Genomic DNA, 19,234 nt, shown 5'->3' with positions numbered 1-19,234 from the left:
AGGAAAAATCTTCACACACCACTTTTCTGCAATATACTTAACTATTTTCAACTTAACTACAATTTGCACTTATATAAATTTGTCATAAAATCCCTGTTGCATGGGATTTTATGTCCTTCCATGTTCATTTAACTTTCTTTTTAAGGAGGAGCAAATACACCTGAAGACTCTGCCCCAGTTCACCACGAAAGCATCAAACAGTGAAATTAAAATTGAATTGAGATTCCATCAGCAGCTTCAGTGATAAGCATTTGAATATCTGGATTTTGTGTGGTTTTTCAACAAAAGACATTATTTCTTCAAGAAACAGATTTTTCTTTGGCCTTACAAGAGCTAGATTTTATGCATTACATAAAGTGTAGTGCATAAAATTTTTCCTCTTTCTCAGCTTTAACTAGCAGTTTTAAAAACAGTCTTTATATATCATGAACTCGAGTATTTTCCTGTTCTAGTTAAGAAATAATTTTCAGTATATTTTCTTCTAATTTTTGTGATGGTGGCACTGCAACACCTTTATATGTATTAATGGAAAATTTGTTACTAATCTGCATGTAACTCCGAGTTTAAATATAATTCTTAGTTTTGAAATATGTGTGTGTGTATACACACACATTGTAACAATACAGACATCAGTATCAATTAAATAGAGAATGTTTAGACTGGATACTGGGGAAAAAATTCATTACTGTGAAGGTGATGAAGCACTGGAACAGGTTACCCAGAGAAGCTGTGGATGTCCCATCCCTGGAGGTGTTCAAGGCTGCTCTGAGCAACCTGGTGAAAGGTGTTGGCTGCAGAGGAGCAGAACACCTTTCGGAGGGTGTTGGAACTAGATGGGCTGCAAGGTTAAGAGAGGCTGGAACTAGATAATCTTTAAGGTCCCAACCCATCCTGAGATTCTTCAGAATTCCTACCCTGAGCACCAGATGCACACAGACACTAATGGATTTCAGAAGGATGACTTTTTTCAGCTCAGTTGCGTCATTTCTAAGTTCCACGTACATTACAGGGCAAGTCAATGATCATTTTTCCTAAATAACTACAGATTTTGACCATTTCTAGAATAATATCTCTCCAATATGATTGCTTTTCTAAATTTGCTGTTTAGCAAAGGGAGTGGGTGCTGGGCTGTAAATGACCAGATTTGGCTTTGATGATGGCAAAGTTTAATTTCTGGCGCAAAGTTTAATTTCTGTGAAACAATGCAAACGCCTTTCGTGTGGCATTTGCCACCCTGGGCCAACGTATCACAAGATGGGGGGCTTCATGTCATTCAACTCCAGTCAGCCCATCGCTTCACATCTCCCCCGAAGGAAAAGCCACCAGCTCCGAAGCCCCGCCACAACGAGGGTGGCACAAGCGTGGGTGCCAGCGGCACATCCCCGCCGGGGGCAGAGCCCTGCCCGGGATCCGGGGGCACAGCCCGGGAACCGGGGGCACAGCGCTGCCCGGCCTCGCCGGGGGCACAGCGCTGCCCGGCCCCGCCTGAGGCATAGCGCTGCCCGGCCCCGCCTGAGGCACAGCCCTGCCCGGCCCCGCCGGGGTCTGTCCGCTCCCGGACGGCGCTGGCGGCGGCGCTAGGACCGGGCGGGCGGCGGCGCATGCGCGGGCGCCGCGGGCTGGCGGAGCGCTGCGGGCGGGGCGGAGGGGCCGGGGCAGCCGCGGGGCCGGGCCGGGCCGGGCCGGACCTTCCCCCGCGCCCGCCGCAGGGCATGGGCGCCGCGGCTCCGCGCTGCGCTGCCTCGCCCCGGCCCCATGAGTCCTCGCCGGAACAAGTGAGTGCGGGAGGTGTCCGGGCGGTAAGTGGCCGCTGTCCCACGGCCGCCCAGCTCCCCAGGGCAGCGCGCGTCCATCCAGAGCTGAGAGGGAGCTGGCGTCCCCAGGCCGTGCCTCCGCTGCCCTCAGCTGAGCTCCGCTGTGCCCCTGGGGTAGCCCGCGGCTTCTCCCTGCCCGAGCATGAATTATTTTTATGAGAACAGCTCGCCCCTTGCTGTCTGGGCGGGGCGGGAGGGGAAGGGAGGCTGCCGGGGGTCTCCGCGGGGCGCGGCCGGTCCGGGCTCGGCGCGGCTCCGCCACCTCCACCTGCGCTCTGGTCCCTCTGTAAGGCGGACTCACCCACCCTCTCCCCTTCTTCTCCTGCAGGGCGCCGGCGGCCCGGCCTCGGGAGGGAGGATGTGGTGAGAGGATGGGGCTGTGTCCCGCGGGGGCTCGCCATGGCCAGGGAGGACTCGGTGAAGTGCCTGCGCTGCCTGCTCTACGCCCTCAACCTGCTCTTCTGGGTGAGTGCCGCGGGCCGGGCCGGACAGGGCAGGTGCCGTCCCGGAGGCGAAGGGCGGGCACGGCCGCGGGCTGTCCGCGCTGGGCCGGGGCCGGAGGTGCCGCCCTGGTGCCCTTGGCCCCATGCCAGGCAGCTCCCGCAGGGGAGTACTTTTTACTGGGGAAATAAAATGCCTTTGGAAACCAGTAGGAAGTAAAATTGAATTAGGGTTACTCGTGGGAATTGGTGTACCTGTAATATGTAAAGAGGGGAATATTCACGGGTGGCTTCTTGACTAAGTGAGTTTCAGAGCATCCTGTGACCCAAGATGAACTTCAAGCTCTTGAAGGTACTGGAATAAAAGCCCAGAGTCTTTTTTGTGCATTCGGTGGACGCATCCTAAGTGACAGGCAAGGCCTTTTGTTTTGAGGATTTCAGTCAAAGCTGTATTTATAGCAGCAGGGTTTCTCGCTCTCAGCACACAAGTGGGTGTGATCAACTTTTGTTCCTTAAACTTTTGGAGCTTTGAAGAAACAGCAGGATGGATATTTTTGGAGTCTTCACTCATTTGCAACAAATGAAATCTCTTTCACTTGAATAGATGAGATTTGTGCATGGTAAGGGATGACAGCGCACACCAGGGGCTCACACCAGGGCTGGCTCCTGAGGTGCTCTAGACTTGAATGATGCAGGGATGGGACCAAACCTAGTTTATATCTGATGTTTTTTTCTACCTGCATCCAGCTCTGGGATCCCCAACACAGGAAGGACATTGACCTGTTGGTGTGGGTCCCGAGGAGATCATTAGAGGGGTGGAACAGCTCTTCTACAAGGAATGGGGAGAGGATTGGGATTTTTCAGCCTAGAAGAGAGAAAGCTTTGAGGTGACCTATTTGTGGCCTCCCAATACCTGAAGGGAGCCTACAAGGAAGATGGAGAAGGGCTGTTTACTCGAGCATGTAGTGACAGGACAAGGGGGAGTGGCTTCCGACTGAACGAGGGCAGGTTTACATTACATATTATAAAGGAAGAAATTCTTACTGTGGTACCAGTGAGTCACTGAAACAGGTTGCCTAGAGAAATTTTGTCTGCCTCATTCCTGGAAGTGTTCAAGTTTTGAATAACCTGTTCTAGTGAAAAGTGTCCCTGGCCATAGCAGGGGCTTTGGAATTGACATGGAGTCCCATGATGACTGAAAACTACGTGGAAATCAGAATACGAAAGAGAGAGAAAACTGTTAAACAGCATGTGGAACAGAATGGTAGTTTTTGTACAAATTGATTGCTTTGTTCAAGCTGGGGTCATGAAGCCTTTGAAGTCCTGAATAAAACTGTACAGGACACTGTCTGGTGAAGTCTGAGTGTCAAGCTCTTGGAATAGAACATCTGAAGTAAGCTTCAAAGTGTGTCCTGTGTGCAGCTGTCCCAGTATGTGTGATAGGACTTCAGCATTTGTCATTGCCAGCTTGATGAGGATAGATAGTACATATGAAGCTCCTTAAGATTACACAAATGGCTAGTCTGATCATGAATACTGCTGAAAAACTGAGGGTGCAGATGGTGGCTGCAAAACACCGCTGTCTGTGTTATTTGGTTGGTTTTGGTGCCTGTGGAAGCAGAGGAGTGAGAGAACTTTGTCAGTCACTCTGCTGCTATCCTTGTAGATTCTCCATAGTATTGCTTGTAAATGTACAGCTGTATGCTGTGTTTGAAAATAAACTTATTTTACTGAGCTCAGCTGATGAGCTGTGATGTACCTGTGTGTGCATGAGAGGGAGGCAGGCAGGATGTGTTGTTACAATGCTTTCTGTCACTTCTGACCTAAAGTCTGCTGAGCTGTAAATAATCCATAAGCAATCAGCTGAAAGGCCAAGGCTCTATTGTAGTGGGTCATCATGTTTTATAATGGACCAGTAAATGTACTGCCTTTTCTGCTCCAGAAAAACATTGGTTTTGTGGAAGTGAGTGGATTGGTATGTCAGGCCCTGCAACTTGCAGAAAGCCTTTCTTCTTACAAGATAGAAATAAATTCATCATCAGTGCTCTAACAGTTGTTTATTAAGTGACTGGTGTTGGTCATAGACCTGATGATACCCTTCTGGAAGCTTTTTCCATGGTCAACTGAAGCATGCATCTGACTGCAGTATTTCTCTTTCATAGCAGTGGAAGTTGCATTTTCAGGACATCCTCAATCTTCTAATTTTTTTTGGCTGTGTTTTTTTTGACAGCGCCCTGGACAAGGAATATCCTTCAGACTAAATCCTGCAGTTAACATTTGGATTCATTCTTCTGCAATCCTCAGATATATTTATAAATGGGTATCACTTCTTAGCATAATTTGCAAGACTGAGGGATCCAACTTGATTCTATGTTCTGTAACACTACTATTTCCAGTATATTAAATTCTGGGCAGCCTAATAAAAGAGAAGACCTCCAAAAAGGCATGATTGGGTGTTTTGTGGTCAAGACTTAGTGCTTAGCTAAGCAGCCTATTTTAGCGGTTCTTGAGGGAAGACGTGTTCCTACTGCTGTTCTTAGGGACAGTGCTGGTCTTTGTTATATCTAGATAGCATGTGTGTTGGGACTTGGAGAAATTTAGTTTTGGTGGCTTTTCAAATATGATATATGCAGTTTATGAGACTGCAGGGTTTTTCCTTCTGGTGGGGGCTTTGCTGGGTTGGGAAACTCCTGATGCTGTCCCAGCTCAGTAGCAGTCCTGGGTGTAACATGAGTATCCTCATTCATTTTGAGCACTATATGACTTGTCCTCACAAAATCCCTCTTTGACACGCTTTGCAGTGCTGCCACTGTTCTGTATTTTGCTGAATACAGAACAGTGGTTGTTTTCCTAGTCAAACCACCTTTGCAAGCATTTATACTAGGCAGACCTTCAGTCAGAGAACCATGGTCAGCCTCTAATAATGGCACAGACATATCACAGGAGATATTGGAGTGCAAGTATCCCCTGTGGGTTGTGCTAGAACAGGAACTGGCAAATGGTGCTGAATGCAGGGAAAATTCAGCCTCCTGGCTGCTTACAGTAGTAGGGGATTAAGCAAAGCAGTAGTTTTGAGATGAACAGGTTTGTTCTACTTTCCTTTGCAGCTTAGCCATGTATGTTCTTTAAAAAAAGTTATTTATAGTTGAAATAGATGAACTAGATAGTGACAATAATGCAACTAAAAGCAATACAATAGTTTTACCAATTTTTTGGAAGAAAAGTGAAGTATAGCGTTGCAGGAAGTGCATGAAAAAGTCTGTATAAACTTTCTGTCTTGAGAAAACTAAAAACTTTTTTTTTTTTCCTGGTGAGCATGTGAGGCAGGAGCAGCTGCTGTTGTGTGGCTTGTAATTGAGGATGACTGTACTGTAGTGCTGCGGACAAATCAAGGTTGTAAGTTGCAGTTGACTGTGTCACAGGTGGTAAGGATCTCGTAACTGATGATTAATAGTGTCAGTGGATGTTTGAGCCAGGACAGTAATGGTGCCACTTTTCTTTCACCTCGTGAGTTTTTTGTGCCTAGGGATATGCTGTTTCTGTTGAGCAGTGTTTAAGATTTCCTTCAGCAGTACCATTTAATTTCACTTGTGTGCTTGCAGCCAATAAACACTTCTGGCAGGTAGCGGAAATTGTTTGCATCTATCTCGAGCTTGTGTTTGTGAACAAAGTTTAAAAAAAAATCACATAAAATGAAAGTGGAGCATGTTTCCAGTTAGTTTTCCGTTTGAGTACTTTGCACACTTAAATCTAGTTTTGCCTATGAGTTTTCCATTTGAGTACTTTGCACACTTAAATCTAGTTTTGCCTATGTGTACTAATTGAGAACTCAGAGGAAGTGAATATGAGTGTTGTGCTAGGAAGTAACTGAAGGTGGTTGGAAGCACTGATATTTTATTTCCTGTTTTATCCAACTTCAAATGCATGTGTTGAATCTTGTATTTTTTTTGCTGTATTTTTCAAGTCCATTGTGACATGAGAAAGAAATCAGTCTCTTCTGCCTTCTGTGAAACCAGATTCCGCATAGAGGTTGTTTCTCCTGTGTTTTGACTTCCACTCTTATTGGTGGGATTTGTAGATACTTGGAATGAAAATTTTGGGGCAATGTTTTAAGTGGCAAAGAGTATCCATTGAAATGAACACTGCCTGGCCGGGTACCTGTAGCACAGTAAACTGTGTTTTAGGCTAATATCCTCTGATTTTAGAGACTGCAGTTTAGACATGTGGAATTAAAACCTGCTTTTCTTAGCATTCTTTGTATAAAGAAAATAACTGTGGCTTCTGTGGGAATATGCTGTCTTTTTAAAGGAATGCTTTCAACAGAGAAAGCTATAGGAGGAGTTTTAAAGGACCAGAACTATTTTTAATTCTGGTATTTGAGAAATCTCTTACTTTTTGGTTTCTTTAGGCTGTAATATTTATACACCATTGTTAACGTCACTAGATTATGTCCTAACAAAGTAGAGTTCAGCCGTAAATTAACTTTGTGTCTACCTCTATATAAATTTTTATTCCAAGTATCTTTGTAGGTGATGTGGCTCAACCTGAGTGGCATATCAGCTGTGAATTGCTGGATCAGTTTCTGGAAAACTGTCCCGAAATAGAGTGGCTTAATGTGCTAATGGAAATGGAGAAAACAAACCCAGATCCCACCCAAATGTTAGAAGTTGCACTAATATGCTTTTTAATTGCCATTCAGAAAGAAATGAACCACAGGCACTTTTTTGGTAATACTCACAATTAACTCTGTGGAACTCATTGCGTCAACCTGGAGGATGAATCACAAACCTGGGCTGACAAGATTTGCGCCCATAGCTCAGGGGGAAGGAAAATTTCAAGCTGTCTGTTTATACTGGTAGACCACAATCTGGAGCAAACTGGAAGGTTCCATCTGGCATGTAGGTACTTGTGCATTTTTTCTTTCTTTAAATTCACATCTTCTTTTGTAGAAAGGAGCTATCCAGTTACTCATGAATCTCCAGTACCCTGTAGGCTCCTGTTTGCTCCTGTACCCTGAAGATTGTCATCTTGAGTCTGTGACAGGCTCTAGACAAGGCTCATAGAATAATAACAGTTTTTAAAATATCTTGTAGCTATTTCACAAGGTGTAGGGGACAGTTTAATTTTGTCCATTTTTATAGGACTATGTGATTTAAATAAAAATGCAGGTTCATTTTAATCATCTTTGTGTGCTCATGGGTATTCATGTGTAAAACAAGAAAGTTAGGTATAAACCCACTAACTGCTAACGTGTAGTCCTGTGGATCATAGGAAACACATGCTCTTTTTAAGTGTGTGTGTATATATATATATATGTATGTATGTATGCTGAGTTTAAAAATAATTTGCCTGCATCTCTGAGATTGACTACTGTCCATGTGTCCATGAATAAAAGCAAACTCTTAAAGAAACAAAATTAAGAGTATATTGTATATACGTGAAGGCACATCATGGTGATGTGTGGATTGTGATATGGATTGGGATACTTGACTTGTGAGCATTGCTCTGGATTGCCTATGATGAGCAGCACATGCCTGTTCCTCCCCAAAGCAAAAGATGTCTTGACTGTGAGATGATTACTTTTGAGGGAAAAGTGGCACAAGTCATGTCCCAACAATAAGTGCAGTGCCTGAGTAGTTGTAGAGAGGATGCTTGAAGAAATACATGCACTTCTTTATCACTCTTTGCTTTTAATGTACCCTTGTGCTACACAGCCCAGAGGTTGATGTGGGTCTGACACACAGTAGGACTGTACCTCAGCTTTGTTTGCGTGCTTGGGCTCTTGTTCTTTCTACTGTGCTTCCTCTGGGCACCTTGAACAGCCACCTGCTGAAAAACTGGCTCATGTTCCCTGGGAGGGTGACCTCTTAGCAGCCTCTCAGTGCTCCTGCAGTTGCCTTACTGCAAAGTGTGCAAGTTCCAGCTGTGCCAAATGTGGAGCAGGTTGCTAACTCACTGTTGCAGCTGTGCAAGCAAACCCAGATTCAAAGTGCAAATACGAACGTGCTTCAGCTGTTTACTGATGTGGGAGAGGACCAAGGCATTACCTTGTAGGAAGCTTAACTAAAATGAAATGTTGGAATATCTATAGAATCAAAGGTGCTTTTTTAGGAAATAGGGATTTCCCTTTTTTATGGGGAATTCTTTCTCTAATCATTTAAGTTTTGCCTGGTAGTACAGAAAAACAAAGCCTCTTGTTTCCCCTCCTCCACCCTTATATCCCTCTGTCCCAAAAAAACGTAGCTCTCTGTTTATCCATCTTTCTGAGTTATCTGTGTTTGTTCAATGATCTGAATATTGAACCTAATAGTGAAAATCCTGTAAAAGCATTACAGCATGCTCATGACCTTGTAGTGATGTATCCCCTCTGTCCTTTGGTAAGGGTAAGTCATAGCTCAGACTACCCAAATCAATTTTAACAGGAAGGTTTTCACAAGGTTTGTGTTTTGGGTTTTGTTTGTTTGTGGTGAGGTTTTTTATTTTGTTGCCTTTTTTTTAACTAAAATTGTGGGACATATTTTGATGAATGTTGCCATATCTTGGAAGTCATTTCCTTGTAGCCAGAAACCTTTTCATGCAAAGCAGGTTGCCCTGTCGTGCTGTTAGTGTTTCATTATGGATATCAGATGTGGCCTGAAGATGTTTACCCCATCTGTTAGAATAAAAACGATCATGTGTGACTTTTGGTATGGAAGATACTTTTAATCTTTCCTCTGATTTAATATTTAAAAAATATTCTGAAATTTGAGCAAGAGTAAAATGAATGTGCTAGAATGTTCAAATGAAAAAAAATGATGAGAGTGTGAACACAGGTGTGGATATAGCAAGATCAATTGGACTTGCTCCCTTAAAGACAGAAATCGATGTTCATTTATTAATTGGAAATGCAGATTTATTTTCCAGTTTAGGTATGGCCTCAGAGACACTGGGAGTAGAAATTTCAAAATAATGGCTTAAAAGATATACTTAATGAATTGCAGATGATTTTATATTTTAATTTTGATGTCTAATTTACATAAGAGAGTTCCAAAGACAATTTAAACTATGCTTGCAAATGATCGCTCCTAATAGCTGAAGTCTGTTGTTGGATATTTTAATTCAGTTGTCTGACAAAGCTTTAGTGGCTTTAAAAACTTTACATTAGAAATTAATTTGAAAATGTAATATATTATTGTGTGCATATTGCTCATATATAAAAATAGAATTTTTATTTTTTTAGAATATTACCTAAATTCAATCAGTGTGAAAATACATTTAAAATAGAGCATTACAGTAGCATCATTGTGAACTCCTCAGTGTCATGTTGATGGCTATACAACATACTGTGACAGTTCAGAATTGAATCCATAGTGACTTTTGCAGCCAGCTGCAACAAATAAACATATTTCATGCTTACTATCATATCATATTTACAGCACAGCAGACTGGCTGTCATCAGAGAAGCTTGAATGAGAACTTTTTGGGGAAATAATGTTACTGCTAATGTGAGAATTGTCTTAGCAGTTTTGTCATAAACTTGTGTTCTTTCATCTGATGGCTTGATACAGATTTTTACTGTATTATACATATGAATCTGTTTTGAAGCAGTGACTGAAGTGGAGACTGCCAGTTTTTTGGGGCCACTGTTTTACCATCTTTCAAATGAACCAACAATAGCTGTAATCAGGACCTTGCTCTTGCCCATGGCTTCTTGAAAATCACTTGGCAGTGAATTGCAGTGATGTGCCTGCTGATACTTGCTGGTGGGTTTGGATGTACACCAAGGTTTTTGGGGAGGCTGTTAATTGTTTCTGCCTACTGAGTGCCTGGACTCAGTATATATACTGCTGGTGTTGATGGACTTCTTGTGCTGCTGGCTGAAGATCTGCATGTACTGTAGGTGGTGTGAAGTGCTGGATGCCTGGAGCTTTCTTGATGTCATCTGGCACTTGAGGATGTTTAGTGCTTTTACGGGGCTGCACATCTGCACATTGATTCAGCAGGAGGCTGTGGAGGCCAGACATGTGTGTTGTGTTCTTGCTGTGATTCCATTGTGGCTATGGAGCAGGTGAGCAAGTGGATTGATGGATGGGAGCTAGTACTTGATAATCTTTTGTCACTAAAATTTATCAGTCATTATGCAGGACGGTCTGGTGTTGCAGAGGCATCTTTCATCCGTCAGGGTGTTGCTGTCCTGAGGCTCACTTCTGCTGATCAGAGGGGATACAACTTTTTCCCCATCATTTCCTTCTGTTAGTGAAGAGCTACCAAGCACTTGCTGGCTTATGTGCTGTGAAATAGACATTTTGTAATGAACTTATTTCTGAATTGCTATTTTGAGTTATCAGTTTGCTCTTTTACTGGCCTCTTTTTTTCAAGAGGAGCCTCTTGAGTATTTGCCTTCACTTTCTGCCCCATGCCTTTCTGCCACCCCAGCTGGACACTGTTACTGACTGTCATGCCTGTGAATGAAGTGTGACACAACATTCTGGCTTTCAGGTCATTCAGAGTAATAATTCACTTTGGACTTTCTTGAAAATACAGTGCCCAAAGGTGCCTCACTAGGCATTTGATTGGCAGGAGAGTGTTGCAGTGGTAATCTGTGTGTAACATCTGTTTAGCTGTGAGGTAAGGCAATATGCTTGCACTTTTTTCAGTCATGCTGACCTAGATCTTGTGCATTTTAAGAGTAGCAGAAGTTCAGTAACACCTGAAGCAGTTAATGGTGGTGAAAACATGCCACGCACAGGGTAGGTGAGTAGTCGAGCAGTAGCCTGGCTTTCACAGGCTTTATAGGTGGAATGTTCTTGCATGTAATTTGCATCAGCAAGAAACAATAGTAATTGTTAGTTATTAATATTAAATGAGAATAGCCAGGGAGAATCTAAATGGCTAAAATCTTTCTGAATTATGCAAGAGGCCTTTCATAGAGAGTTTGTTCTTATGAACTGAAATGGTGTTCATGTGGTTATATTATTGGTGGAGGTTATGTTTCCTAGGCTGAAGGAAGCAGTCCTTTTCTTCCAGCTGCTGTTCATAAATGAAGAAGGAGTCACGTTTTCTGATGTGATCATTGAGCATTTCTGTAGAAGTCACATGGCCATGTGTTGGCCTCAGCTTGGTGATGTATCTGCCTAGATTTTCCATGGATTTTATGTGGGCAAAAATACATATCTAGGTAGAGAAAACTCAATTTAGGCAGACAGAATAGAAATTAAAGTTCTTGTTATTCCTGATTTGCCTTTGCATGCAAGTACTTCTAGCCAACTGAATAATTTTCTTAGTGACAAGACTCTGCTCAGTACTTTGGTCTTCAGGAAGTCCTTTCTGTCCCCTGTGCCTTTTACCTGTTTGCTCTGTGATCTCCATGTTGTCTGTGAGTAACCTGCATGCTTCAGTATGCTGCCAGATCTTACCTCTGCTGAAAGAGCAGTTTATCCTTCCTCGAAATCCACCACCTCTCACTGCTGTGTACAATGTGTTGCCGCATGCTGACGCTGAAACAAAATTGGTGCAGCCTGAGAGTGCCTAATAGACAGCAAGGAGCAGGCAGTCCACCAGTCTGGTATGTGAGGAGGAATATTACTTAGAAAGTGATCATTTTTCTAGTACTGCTCTTCTTGCAGGACCATCTGGCTCTTCCTGAAAGTTCCTGAGCAGTGGTTTGATGGACTTCTCACTTCTGAACACTGCTGTTGTAAAATGAAGTAACCAAATCAGGTTACATCTTAAATATTTTACCATAAACAGAGTGGATGTGTGAGCTAATGCTTTTCTGTGTGTGTCAACAGGCCTTTCAGGGAGATGTGGAGGGTTAAAAATGTTTTGTATTGCCTTTTGACAGCAAGAAAGTAGGCTGGCTGTGGGTAGTCTGCTTTACCTCTGTAGTGTTTCTGACTGCTTGTGTGGTATGTTTGCCCGATGCTTTCTTAGGCGATAGGTGGGAGGAGTTTATTTAGGAGGAGATTCCAGTCATCTTGTTTTCCTTGTTCCTGCAGCTTCCTGCAAATAAGACAATAGAAAATGTTCTTTACTGTTACTGGTTCACCAGCTAAAACAGATCCCACGGAGTATAAAGAACAGGAGTGAATATTGTAGACATGTAGCATGCACTAGCTTCCAGGAGTATGCTTGCAGCATGCCAAGCACCCAGCTCCTGCAGGCAGCACTCACAACCAGGGCAGTGCCTGTACTTTGTGCATCAGATCTGAAAAGCAGGAAGAAGCTTTGGGATAGCTGCTGGGACTCCTGTGAAATCTTAAAGGCAGAAGTAATTTGCTGTGGGCGTGCTGCAGGCTAGGAGCCAGTATGGAAACAGAGTGACTTTTCCTGTTAGGTTTGAACCACTTAACTTGTTCTTCAAAACACCTCTAGGGAAATATGAGGGCATGTGAGAAGCTAGATGTTGAGGACCACAGGGGAGATTAGCACTTCTTACTGGTTTAAGAAACTGTAAGTATAATGCTGATGTGTCCTGTCATACCGCTATGCAATTCTGAAAACAGTAGTATTCAGGAAAGTCAGCATGCTTAGGACTCCCTCCCTCAGCAAGGCAGTGATGATTCTGAGGTCCTGCCTCTTCTGTGGCTCAGGCCCAGGTACCCCTGTGAAAGTGTGTGAGGAGCTAGTGCCTTGTGCTCTGCTGCCGCAGTGGCAGAGATGGTGCTGTCACAGTGTAGAAGGTTCTGAATGTGTTCTTCAGATTTGGCTTCTCAGGAAATTAGAGGGCAGAGCTTCTCCTGGTGTGCTGAAGTGTACGATAGCATCAGGTGACAGAAATCCATGTCTGCTGAGGTGGTGGCAATTCTAGGTGGGGAGTTCTAGCTCGGTCTTGGGGATTTACTTGCTGTGGGAGCAGTCCTGGTGGAAGTGTAGTGGCTTTATGCTTCTGAAGTGTCTGACTTGTAAGATACCCAAATGCTTTATATGGTTTATAATTGAAATGCAGTTAGCTTTATTTTCATTTTATGGCTCAGGAAACTGAGATGTAGTGTTCATGGTATGACTGTGTCAGAATGAGCAAGAGAATCAGATTCTTCTAAATTTAACCCAAGATAAATCTCCTCTCTTGAGTGTCAGTGTATCAAGACTGTTGTATCAGGTTTTTCTTCACTAGCTGTGTACCTGGGCATGGCTTCATGGTTTCCTGCAGACTCATGCGTATCACTTGTTAGCCCTGAAGAGTCACTGATTTTAGCAGTGTAAGCACTCCCTGTTGTTTCTATGGTATGTTGTGCAGTGGGTGGGAGAGGAGCCAGCAGTAGCATCACTTTGTGGAAAAGATTATTGTCACTGGCACCCTAATACTTGGGCAGCAAACCAATTCTAAGCATATAGAAGTACAGTTTTGGGGACAGTATGTTGTTCAAATAAATGAATGCATGAAAGATGTTAGTGATGATTGATCCTCTACTTAAATTATGAATGATCTTGTAATTTGTGTTAAACGCATGATAAATAACTTAATGTTTTCTTTTTAGTTGATGTCCATCAGCATATTAGGGGTTTCTGCTTGGCTGAGAGACTACCTGAATAATGTTCTCACTTTAACTGCAGAAACAAGGTAAAGCTTTAGTTAAACTGCTAATCTGTGTGGGTTACTGATTAGGGTAGATGTTGTTCATTCTTTGTGGTAAGCTTCTTAATTAGGACTTGTAGAATTGAGAATCTTTCAGTTAAACTGAACATTGATGTATTGGAAGGTGCATTTTTTGCCCCAGTTTCAGGCACCAGTTGAAATTAGAAAAAGGGGAAAGGTAGGGTTTCAATCATGTCTCTTTCTCTTCTGACAGGGATCAATTTTTGGTCTGTTGACAACATGTAATCAAATTATATTACTGTTTAGTTTTGAATACTTTATTCAGTCCAGGGATTTAGAAATTCTATTAATTTTATTACAGCAGTGCTTATGAGCCCTGGTGATGAAACAGGACCTCATTGTGCCACATACTGTGCAAGTGCAGGACAGGAAGATTACCTTTGCTCCAGAGAGGTTTTGGACAATGCAGTTTTTGGTACCCAAATGCAGCATTAGACTTTAAAACCATGTTGAAGAGCTTTTTGTGAAATGTGTAAGGTGCTGGAAAAAATGCATCTGCTAATCAGCATTTTATTCTTAATGGCTGTTTTTTTTTCTTTTATATCATTTTTTGTGATTGTGCTTGTTTTGATTATTGTTCTGATTGGTTTTTAGGGTGGAAGAGGCTGTCATTTTGACTTACTTTCCTGTGGTCCACCCAGTTATGATTGCAGTCTGCTGTTTCCTCATCATAGTTGGAATGCTGGGATACTGTGGAACAGTGAAAAGAAATCTGTTGCTCCTTGTCTGGGTATGTTTCATAACTTCTGTTTTGTTTCAGGAGTGTTAGAAAGTTTTTAATCCACAGGCACTAGATAAATACTGATTATTTTTTATTACCCTCTTGAGTTACGGTATAGGTGAGGAATTGTAATTGCAAAGCACACAGTAGGAAATAATTTATTGCCTAGACTGCATTATGCTGTGACTGAAGGACAAGCAGTGTCTCAATTGCAAACATTGACTTCATTTAGTAGAGCAGCTGCTGAAGGGAAAAATAACTCAAACTCTTCAGTACTAATAATTATAGGGACGTGAGTCTGAGTACTCTCAAATAAACCCGTGTGCTACTGTTTTGACTCCTAGCTGAGCAACAGCTACTTAACCTAGACTTTGCATTATTCTGCTGCTGACTGTGTGTGTAAAGTAACAGCACTTGTAGGTGATGAAAGTTAATTCTGAGTATGTTCAGAAGCTTTGTTTTCTCTTACATGGATGTGGAATTTCGCAGTTGCATTTGGTTGCGAGCAAGTTTAAAAATAAATTCCAAATACCCATCTTTTTCCTTCATTTGGAGAGTATATAACTGAGCTAACTGCGGCTGAAATGTAGTAGTCTCTCCTGCACAAGGCTTTGTGTATAGTTTAACTGTGATGAGGCTTTGACTGTCAAGGGAGCCAAACACCATGTTCTTCATCTGGAAGTCAGTGAATTTGGGGACAATTAAAGAAACAGTCAACCAAAAAAAATGCCACTCCAACAAAAGCCCATCAAGTTCACACAAATTTTAAAGGTTTAGAGTTAAAATTTTTACTCTGTTGGCAGTATTGAAATCCAGGAGATCAAAGAGTGCCATGTATCTGTATGCTTCTTAAAAGTGTAGCTGTAACTCTTTGCAGAATTGGACTCTGTTTTTTAACATGAGGATAAGCAGGATTCCGAGCGCTCTGTAAGTCGAAGAGAGCAGGAGAAATGAGGTTTATCAGAGGTTTATCAACTTGACTACTGTAATTGCAGTAGGAGAAATCAGACAGCTAGAACCCTTCAGCTCTTGGAATATTCAGGGTCCCATGCAAGTAGAGTTGGGCTCCTGCTGTTTTTTCACTGCACTATGTGTTGGATTCTCACAGAGTGCATTCAGTTGAATTTTTCTCGTGGATCTGTGCAGGCTTAAGTATGTGACACCTAAACCTCACAGATTTTGCACAAAATGACCATAAAACACCATAAGAAATTGGCTGAGATTTATGGAACCTTTGCTTTTCTCTAACAGAAATATTCTAACTGCGGAATAAACAGTTGCTAATCTTCACCGTGATCTTGTATTAAAATATATTTTTTTAAATCTTATTTGAGAGGATTAGAGAAAGCTTTATTTGATATTTCCAGCTGAATGTCTGTGACAGAAGTGTCTCTCAGTTGCAAGAGGACAGTGCTGTTTATCCTTTTGGATATTTTGTTCAGCCTGTATGCAGTGTGAGGATTGTTCTTTCAAAACTGTTTTGTTGGAGAAAACTCTCATTTAAATCTGAACATGTTAGAGTAACAGAATAGTCATGCATTTTTTATTTCTAGATCTTAACATTGTGATGTTGAAATCAATGGAGACAAGTTCTAAGACAATTACTTAGTTATGGGCATGTGTGTAAGAGTAATGGATTAATGTAATTTCATACCATACAATTATTTCTCTAGTAGTCTTTCTTACATATCTTCAAAGGGCTTTGTATATATTTTTGTTTCATCAAAACAGTGAAAGCATTAAAATACAATAAACTTACTAACCTTAAGGGTCTTTGTAAGGGTCTAAGATTTCTTTCATAATTTGTGCTTTATTTTATAGTGGCGGTAGTTTTTAATACTAATGAAATTAATTAAAAGGTAAAAGTAACTATATGATGTTGATCAGCGCCACATGGTATCTGGGAAAAAAAAGAGCTATTTTTAGTATAAGCTTTGAAAAAACCCACCTTACTACTTGAAGAGATAATAAAGTTAAAACTAGTTTTGACCTTCAGTTTATTTACACTGCAAGTGAAAAGAAGAAATAATTTATAGCCTTTAGTACCATCTGGAAATAAATAATTTGAAGTGTGTTTAGGCAGTCAAGTTAAACTAAATCAAAACAAGACATTTCTATCATTTTATGTTGCAATATTTCATTTTCAGGAGCTTGAGATTTGCTCTTGCTAAAAAATCTGATAAGCAAAACTAAATTATATCTTTCTAAATATGTCATTGTCTTTGATTGATTGTCAAATGAATGCTGTTATGTTATACCATACAGAAGTATGCCGACATAAGTCAATGCTTCATTCATCAAACTAATCAGAAAACTGATGGATCAACAAAATGAGCTTTTGTTCAGCCAGATGAACTAAAAGAAAAGAACCTTCATGTAAAATATTAACAACCTCTTCAATCATGCTTTTAGTCTTCTTTTTGAAGTACATGAAAGCCATAATGATGGCATGCACAGATAATTGGATGCAAGTCGTGACGTTCCTGGCAGCATACTCATTGCAAGTGCTGATGTTAATTGAAATGGATTTTTGGAAAATGCAATAAAATGTAAAAACAATAAAATAAATATAGTGTTCGATTTTAATACATTTGAATACATAATCATTTTCATTTCATTCTTGAAATTTTGTCTTGGAGTTAAATGCTTGAAACATTTCTGTCTTCACATGGGGGCATAAGTATAGATCAAACTCATATTTGCTCAGCTTAATAGTAGGAAAATGTAAAACCTCAGTCTTCTGAGGTGCATGCTCTGGACTTTCAGTAGAACCAGCATTTTAAAGCTATGATCATTTCATTTTAATTACTTCAGAAATATGTCCTGAAGGGTAGTTGGTCTGAAGAGTCCACGTGTACCTTGAGTTTCTATATTTTTGTGTGTGTGATTGACCGACATTCTCATGTAAAAGTAGCTGTGATGCCAGCCTAAAGGGGAAGATCTGAGCTCTTTGAAGTCACTGACTTGGATGCATGAAAAGTGCAAGGATGGGAGAGTCCCAATTTTATGGTGGTTGGTGCAGTTCTTTCAACAAGATTGCTTCTGGATTTGAAAGAAAATACTTTGCCTCTCTTCTTCTGAGGCTCTGTTTTGGATTGTTTTCAAAGTTTCTTGTGCACATTGCCTCACTGAAAAAACCCAAGCCCTAACGAAGTGCATATATTCTTTAAGAGTAGTAATGTAAGGATGTGGGTGGGTTGTTTTGGTTTTGTTTGTTATTTTTAAATTTTGTTTTGTTTTTGTCTGTTTGGTTTTGTTGTTGGGGGGGGTTGTTTATTTGGTTGATTTTATTGTTGTTGTTTGGGGAGTTTTTTGAATTCTTTTTCTATTAAAATAACAAAAGTAAGCTCTGGTGCTTGGCAAGAAGAGCTTCATGAAAATCTTACTGGAAAATAATTGCTGGCTGAAATTTTCTTTGCAAGTTTTTGTATTTTTAACCATGACTTTTCTGTAACTGCAGCATTCAAACAGCACAGGATTCAAATTTGTGTGTGTTTTCACAAAGGGGAAAACGATTAGAAATATTTGATGGTCAACTGGGCAAATCCTGTTACTGATTTTTATCACATAGTTGACAGAGTAATAAATATTCCTCAGAACTAAACATTGTTAGACCCTGTTGGTGTGTGGTTAAACAGCTTATTAATTCAGGTCTGGTGGAACCTGGTTATAAATTGGACCCTGGTGGACTAAGCTGTGTATTGAGTTGAAACAAAACCAGACAAAATGTCGTTAAACTTATGGTTTCTGTAAGTCTATCTAAAGAATGCTGAGCTGAGATACTGTTGACTGTATCACCTCTTGTGGCAAATTCTTACACATAAACCCATTTCAGTCCATGTGGATGCAGAGGTGACCGGGTTGATTAAATTTGGACATCTGCTATTTTGCAAGATGCCAGTAATTGCTAATGTTTTCTTCCTAGAAGGCATTCTTACTCTGTGTGAAATGTTAACTGCTCTAGAGTACCACAGCATCAGCTATTCTGTAGTACTTATGACTACAGTTGGCAGGAATTAATATGAGACTTTAGTGATAACAAATTTTGTTGTCTGTTTTTTTTCCCTTTTTGTGGCAGCATGTGTTTCTGCAGTAATAAATACATAGTATAGGTTATTTGCTCTGTAGTAAGAGAGGATATTCATTCCTATCCGTGTGGACTCTTAGCACAGTTACAGCTGCTCCAGTACCTTGTACTAACATTTGGCACTGGAATTGTTATTTACGAACCAGAAGTATTTCTAAATTATTTAGATACCAAGCATTGAAGGGAAGAAACACCTAACAAACATACTTGGTGTAAACCTGTGGAGTTTAGTATTAAGCTGGACAGACTGAGTTTGTATTTTGTGGCTTTTATCAACAGCCCATTTACAAATATGCTATGAGTGGGAGAAAGACAGAGATTCACAAGAAAGGTTGGCCTACCTTGTTTGAAAGACTGGTTTAAATGTGTTTATAATACTGTAGTTCAGGTTTGATGAGAAAATAGTACTCTGCTAAACCTCAGTTTTAGATAGCCTAACTAAGGGGCTGGACATTAAGCTTGCATTCTGAAGTGCTGCTTGTTTAATGTTCCACTGGTAAGAGAAAATACACTGAAAGTTCACCAATTTTTATTATACCCCAGTATATGAGCAAATTTCTCAAAAAAATAGAGTATTTTTTTCTATATTTCTAA

The 19,234-nt window shown here is 41.1% G+C and overlaps 1 protein-coding gene across 2 annotated transcripts in view; it reads left to right on the top strand.

Moving 5' to 3' along the window:
* Positions 1 to 1,672: 1,672 nt before the first annotated feature.
* TSPAN12 (tetraspanin 12) overlaps positions 1,673 to 19,234 on the top strand; it is a 41,312-nt gene continuing 23,750 nt past the window's right edge. Inside the window, exons 1-4 of one of the 2 annotated variants that reach the window (XM_066549761.1) lie at positions 1,673 to 1,775; positions 2,143 to 2,279; positions 13,714 to 13,796; positions 14,427 to 14,562. In XM_066549761.1, coding sequence (XP_066405858.1) covers positions 2,214 to 2,279; positions 13,714 to 13,796; positions 14,427 to 14,562 — 285 coding nt within the window. In that variant the 5' untranslated portion in view covers positions 1,673 to 1,775; positions 2,143 to 2,213. Of the gene's footprint in view, positions 1,800 to 2,142; positions 2,280 to 13,713; positions 13,797 to 14,426; positions 14,563 to 19,234 lie in introns of both variants that reach the window. The other variant, XM_066549762.1, reaches the window with a different exon arrangement.

This window comes from Molothrus aeneus, chromosome 5 (assembly GCF_037042795.1).
Source record: "Molothrus aeneus isolate 106 chromosome 5, BPBGC_Maene_1.0, whole genome shotgun sequence".
Classification (NCBI taxonomy): Eukaryota; Metazoa; Chordata; class Aves; order Passeriformes; family Icteridae; genus Molothrus; species Molothrus aeneus.
The sequence above is the reverse complement of the archived record's forward strand: the minus strand, read 5'-3'. Positions and strand labels throughout refer to the sequence as shown.